This window comes from Euphorbia lathyris, chromosome 1, assembly GCF_963576675.1.
Source record: "Euphorbia lathyris chromosome 1, ddEupLath1.1, whole genome shotgun sequence".
NCBI classification, from domain to species: domain Eukaryota; kingdom Viridiplantae; phylum Streptophyta; class Magnoliopsida; order Malpighiales; family Euphorbiaceae; genus Euphorbia; species Euphorbia lathyris.
This window is the reverse complement of record NC_088910.1, coordinates 37503214-37509962: the sequence shown is the minus strand read 5'-3', so window position 1 is coordinate 37509962 and position 6749 is coordinate 37503214. Positions and strand designations below refer to the sequence as shown.

General features: G+C 34.8%; 1 protein-coding gene across 1 annotated transcript; it reads right to left on the bottom strand.

Annotated features, from left to right (window-relative positions):
- Positions 1-255: 255 nt before the first annotated feature.
- On the bottom strand, positions 256-4852 carry LOC136228381 (protein NUCLEAR FUSION DEFECTIVE 4-like). The gene is made up of 3 exons (XM_066016938.1): positions 4289-4852; positions 1118-2055; positions 256-1008 (listed from the first exon to the last, which is right to left on the bottom strand). The coding sequence occupies exons 1-3, from the start codon at positions 4628-4630 to the stop codon at positions 519-521; spliced, it is 1770 nt and encodes a 589-aa protein (XP_065873010.1). The 5' UTR covers positions 4631-4852; the 3' UTR covers positions 256-518.
- Between the last annotated feature and the right edge of the window lie 1897 nt (positions 4853-6749).

The window sequence follows — 6749 nt, the reverse complement described above, 5'->3', positions numbered from 1 at the left end:
GATATAGTAATAACATATTTTCTTGAATTTGTGTGATAAATAAATAAATTAATTTTAAAATGTTTTCAAGTACAATCCATGGAGTACTCTTTAACAAGAGAGTAATTAGTTAATTGCTGGGTAGTAGCAGTTATTATTTTCAATTTTCAAGATTAATGAATTCTAATCTAGCCTGCAAATGGTAGCAGCAAGAGCCTATTTTTTTCAAATGTCACATACTATATGTATTCACTCCAAGTGATGTTAATCAAATCTATCAATGTCTATAAAAGTTTATCACATACTATATGTATTCACAGAGCGAACTTTCATTCGGGCTACATGGTTCAATAGTTAGTTTAAGGTAATTTTAATCTTGTTTTGAAAACACAAAAGTTGTACAACACGTATGTAATTTACATGGAACATTGAATATGGATCTTCATATATATAGATCAAATTTCAATGTCCTTCATATTTACTCTTTGCTCAGCAGGATCCTTAAAAGAGACCAATTTGCTGTTGCTTCTTCTCTGAACTCACCTATTATTCCTTCCATACAGCTGAGTGTATACGACCCTAGTTCGATGAACCACGATCAAACTAAGGATCATTGCAATGATGCAAAAACCCGACATGATCCCGCAGGTTATCGAGTAACATATGGAACCCACACAAGTAAGTGATTCCTCATTTTGTAGCTTAAGCACAGAGCCTGAACTTAGAGGAACTCCAGCTTGTTTCGCTGCATAATAGTCATATATACCACTGCCAATAATACCGGAGAATACAAGAGAACCGACTGTACTTGATAGTGTAAGAAAATTGTATAATGCACCAAAACTTTTCAATCCAAATAGTTCGGAGGCTGCAGCAGGTACGATTGCCCAGTGAGCTCCATAGCCAAGTCCTATGAGAATGCTCACAACATAAATTTCTCCAGGCCAGCCCATTGCGTAATAGAAAAGTCCGATCGCCATGATTACCTGAACAACGGCCATGGCCACTGGTCTAGGGTACGCAAAATTTCTGGAAATTAATAGCAAAAACATGAATATATATGGACATTGATTAGGAAGGTTCATTCAAATTCAATCAAAAGATAATCATTTGAAATTCAATTGGAAGTGGGTTTCACCTTATGACAACCTCAGAAAAGTAGCCACCACCAACACGGCCAAGAAAGTTCCAAATGCTGATCAAGGAGACGAATATGCTTGTATCGGTGTACCCCAAAGACAGACAAATCTGACCCAAATTATCAATAATAGTCAAACCAGATCCAGAAGCCAGCGTCAGAGAGAAAAACATAAGCAGAAAATCAGCCTTTACTAGTGCCTGCATCAAAGTGAAATCCTCCCCTCTTCGTGGGCCTTTTTTCCGCTTAATTCTCACTGCTCCATCCGCAGCTGCTTGAAACAGTCTAGCTTGCAAGTGAGCAATTCGTTTATGCCGTTCTGATGCTGGAAGTGAGTCCATTTCTGCAGGCTTCTCATCTTCAACCTCACTAAGGATAACCTCATTTTTTTCCCACTCTTGGTCAGAGTGATATCCTTCTTGTATGTTGAACTCAGGAATGAGATGCTCTCCTGCTTGAGAACTCGGTTGAGAGAAAAAGACCAATATAACCGGAATTGTAATAGGAAGTAATATAAGAATAATCAAAATGCAACCAAGCAATATGACCAAAATTTGGCTCACATCAAGTACATCCTCAACTATCAAGACTCCGAGAACATAAGCTGCAAGAATGAGGCAGATGCAGTAGATCGATAAGAAGCTCGTATTATCAGATGGTCTAGCTTGTTTGTGACCTCCTACAGGTCTAACAATAAACATTAGGGCAATGACAACCATAGATGGCCCAACAGCAACCATGAAAATTAGAGAGGATTCGCTCGGGAAATTGATCATGGCATAAACCTGAGTCAGAATCGCGCCACTCAACCCTGCAAATCCTTTTAGTATCCCGACAACAGGACCCCGGCTCTTGGGGAAGTTCTGTACACATGACACTAGAGCTGCTGTGTTGAAGTATGTCTCGCCATTTGTCCCCACAAATACGGCAATGCAAAGCTGCAAACCAAAATTTGGCACAGTTTCATTTTTTGTCAGCTTAAAAAATAAAAACTGGAATACCTCTTTTTAGTCCTCTATAGTCTGGTATGAAAAGAAAAATATTTTAGACTTACAATAAAATCAGTAGATTTTTCATATTTATATGCTGACAAATTATTCAGCCTCAACTAATAGACTTTTGAGCGGATAACTTAATTTCCGAAGAGATGTAAATAAAACAGAAACCAAGAGATATTAAATGCTCCCTTCTTTATCAATAGTGAATGCTGAATTGTTCACACAGGTGCAAAACTAAATAGATAAATCACTGAGCTTCTGGACATTTCTAACAATAAGCAAGCTATATTTTCAAGTTTATTCAGCTAAAAACAGCCAAACATGTAAGAAAACTCATAAGTAACTCAGCTGTTAATTTGGTGTAAGGTAACGGAAGTTGCATATCAGAAAAAATTTCAAGAGCTGTATCAGAAAAAGCAAATTATATAGAATGTATGCCTTGATCTCCTCCCATGATTGAACTAAATCACTTCTGAAACTCCAAGATTCATTATCCGGAAGTAAAATTGATCTAGTAACCTAAATGGTAACACTTCTTGCGTTGATGCTTTTTCATGTGGTTTTCACTAACAGAGAAGGATGCAAAACGCCACAAATAAAATCAATCAATCAGATCCTAAAGCTAGCCAAATAAATCCCCAGTCCCCAAGTATGACCTTCCTTTCATGATCTTGTCCCTTTTTGAATAAAAGGTCAAAGACGAATGTGAAACAAGAAACTCGATTGGTACATGAAAGTCAATATGTATAATATATTCATATTTACAGTGATCCCGAATTTAGCAGTTGTCGTGATCTAGTCGCTATTTTTAGAGAAATGAACCATAGTTGTCAAATCGAGATTCGACAGATCCTATTTTGTGAATGGTGACCCGTGAATTGAACCGAATCGTAAGATTCAGTTCAAATTCATAATATTATAAAAATAGAATATTTATCATGTTGAAGTCAAAATATTATCAAATATTAGTCTAGAAATGCAATTTTAATGTAAAAAAAAAAAAATCATATCAACCAAGTACTTAAAATTCAAATCCAATGCAAATGCAATCCCAATTCTGTTTAATAACTTAATAGAGACGAAAAGTTCGAATTTCTAACTCTGTTTTTTTGCCTTGTTGTCAACTTGATAACGATGGAATGAAGCTAGTTTTAGTTGATAACTTAATAAATAACAATCGGACTAGAGAAGAGTGAGTTTAGTAGTTAGTGTTGTTTAAGTTTTTGATGAATGGAGATGAAGATACGACTCGAAATAGAGTCGAATCGTATGATTCAAATGGGAATCGTAAGATTCAGTTATAATTTAGATTCGTCTATAGATTCGGCTCGAAATAAAGCTGAATTGAATCGAATCGTAAGATTCGGATCGAGAATAGTAAGATTCTAACAACTATGAAATGAACAAGGAAATAAACCTACCAATAAATCTAATATACATCCCTCCCTCCCAACTAAGCTACCCATCACGCTTTACCGACTAGTACCCAATAGCCCTGGAAATGGATTGCTTGATCAGTTGGTCAAATTTAGAATGCCAATTATGGTTTTCATATATGTGTCTGCATAGTTCAAGTGGGCAAGTTTATAGTACAAATTACATTCATTCAAAAGATTGTATTAAGGATATCAAATCATTGAATAATTTCATAAATCCAAGGAAATTTCTCACAGTTGATTGTACCTGTATTTGAAGAGGGTTTTTATTTCCATCTGTCTAGTTCTCAATTTCATATTACTCCTTGCTACTTCTCAGATCTCTCAACCAAAATCGAGCAGCACCTTATTTATGATCCTGATTAAGGTTTTACATACTCTTACTAAGTAGGCTCAAGTTAAAACTTAACAGCAGTATCAGAAAGGCAAGTTCCTCAGTTTACATGAATTCTAATCCATAAAGATGGGTAATGAATACCAATTTCAACCTATGTATCACCGACAACTAGTTGTTCATCATCATCGCTTACAATTATAAGATGAAAGAAAGATCTTTCGAAATCCTCTTTGCTTCTTAAATTAAGGACCAAATTATCACAAGCTCACAGAAATTCACAGACAAGGAAAACAAAAATTTGATAAAAAAAATTGAATGATCCGATGCTTCACAGAGAATTGATAGGCATGAAACAGTAGCAAAGATGAAGAAATGGACATTAATAACCGATTGAACTCACCACCCAGAGAGGCAAAGCGGTCCATTTTTGAACGACAATTAGCCAGAGCAAGCCATACCCAATAAAATTCTGAAAAACCCCAATTAGGAGGATGGTCCAAACAGGCAAAATCTCACACAAAGCTCCAGCCAGAAACCCAATACTATCGCCCAAGTCCTTGGCTACACCGAGCATAGCCACTTGCCTCTGGTTGTAACCCATGGCGGTCTTGATCACTGGAGAAATACTCCCAAACAAGTACCCAATTCCTGCACATGACTGCACCCACATTGCACAAACAAACACCAGCCATCTGTTGTTCACAAATTCCTTCAATTTCTCTGGATAAAACTGCTTCGTCATATCCTTTCTGCTCCTAATTGGATTAAAATAAAATAAAAATCAGCCAGTGGAGAGGATTATTGGGTTTGAATGTGACAACTATATAATTTTTTTATTGTGTGAGAAGGGGCCTTTTTAATCATTGAGTGTTGTCTGGTTTGAGAGATGAAAAGGAGTGATTTTATGTTGTTTGATTGAATTTATTATCGTCTATTTAGTACTGCACCAAAACAGGTGGACAAGTTACAGGCTAACACACCTTATTTCAAGTTCTCCACTCCCTTTCACTATTGACCCACCATGTTGGTTTGAGCAAGGGAGGGAAATTGCAAATATTGAAATTATAACTTTCTCTTTATGGAAGATAAACTAAAATTTTGTTAGTAAGTTAAATCTCATATTCATAGTAGTGTTCACATAATCTTGGTATTTTGAGAAGGCATATAAAGGATTTCATATAAGGATTGACTACTAGAATGTTTTGGATCTAGATGTTGGACGTTTGAATGTAAATTGATAGCGGACCTATCTGAATGTCTAAGGATCAAAAGCCTAAGATCCGTACAATGTAAATATTGATGGCTAAAAGAAATATATCCAAGGAATAGTTCCTAAAATGGTGAAACATGTGAAAGATTCTTATTGGCACTATTGATCTTCCAATAGTAAAAGGGACTATGATGAGCCTATAAGTGGAGGGGTTAAAGGAATCTTTTAATTATTGCTCAAAAATATACCCTTCATTACTTTTTTACTATTCTTGAGAGTGATGCAGATTTAAGGATCAGAGTATTTATGTGTCGGCATCGACACCTCATTTGTTTTGTGGAAAAGGGAATTTGTCATAAAATTACATAAATTATCACTAGTATAGTTAGAGATGTAGCAATTCCTTTAGGATCTCTATATCCTTGTCCCGCTAGAGATGAAAGCCCATAAGGTCAATGATCATGATACTGAGCACTACATGGAGTTGGGGAAAGATAATCGAGTAGTTGATTAAGAAAGGAAAGCTAAACCGCATTGTTAAAAAGTCATACCAAAGATATGGCCCTTGGAAAGATGAAAATCAACTATATTACAAGAAATTGAAAGGCGTGATTGATGTGATAGTTGAGCGCTTTATTTTTAACCTCGCGATAAGAATGCCTCCATCTCAAGACACGGGTTTTCAAATACCAAAAGGTATGGAGTCTTGAACTACGGCTAATCCCATATCCAATCATTAAATAGAAGGATACTAGGTTAAGAGCATCTCCAACACTAACTAGCTATTTGGCTCTCTAAAATAATATAAAATATTAGTTTAGTCAAATTTAACTAGTCAAATTTATGTTTTGCTCCAACCATGCTAGTTATTTGACTCTCTATTTGATTATTTTATCATTAAAAGTGATTAAATTTAAAGAAAAAGTAGAAAAAAAGATATAAAAAGGAAAGAGAAAGAATGAATAAAAAATAGAAATAGCTAGCTAAAGAGACTAGCCAAATTTAGCTAGTGAAAATGGCTAGCTATTTATTTTAGAGAGCCATGTCACCTTGTTGGAGTGGTCACTCTCTGAATGGCTAGCTAAATTTGACAATTTAGAGAGCCATGTCAACCTATTGGAGATGCTCTTAAGAAACTCATGGTAAAATATGGAAAGTTATATATATAATCACTCATGAGCCTTCAACAAGTTACCAGTGGATCTAGTCATAATCGATCTAGTGCACATCTTAAAAAAAATTAAAAAAATACACTGTCTTTTGTATGAGTTGGACAAAAAAATTCAAATATTTTACCGAATTTATAAATATTAATCTCCAATTCTATTATTAAATCATACAAAATATGAATTTTTTTTAGAACCAACTGATAAACAATTTGTACATAATAAGGAACAAATATCTGTGATAATGTTTGAAATTGACCCAACATACCAACCTTTGAGGTAAAATTGCTTTTGGTTACCAAAGTTAGAGATAAAATTAAATCATTTTAAATGTTAGAGGTAAAATTATTTTTGGCTGGGATATTTTTGCACTTTATCACTTTTATTAATTTATCCTAATATTAGTAATTCCAAAATCTATCAGCCATATATATTTTTTCGAAAAGAAAAGAAGAAATTTATGACTTCCCAAAATTGATGCAAGA

Bases quoted from the DNA above. Each gene is read 5' to 3' on its own strand.
- LOC136228381 (XM_066016938.1), bottom strand. From the start codon at position 4,630: ATGACGAAGCAGTTTTATCCAGAGAAATTGAAGGAATTTGTGAACAAC. The intron at 2,056-4,288 runs GTGAGTTCAATC...TTTGGTTTGCAG, and splicing joins CCGCTTTGCCTCTCTGGGTG to CTTTGCATTGCCGTATTTGT. The intron at 1,009-1,117 runs GTGAAACCCACT...ATTAATTTCCAG, and splicing joins TTTTCTGAGGTTGTCATAAG to AAATTTTGCGTACCCTAGAC.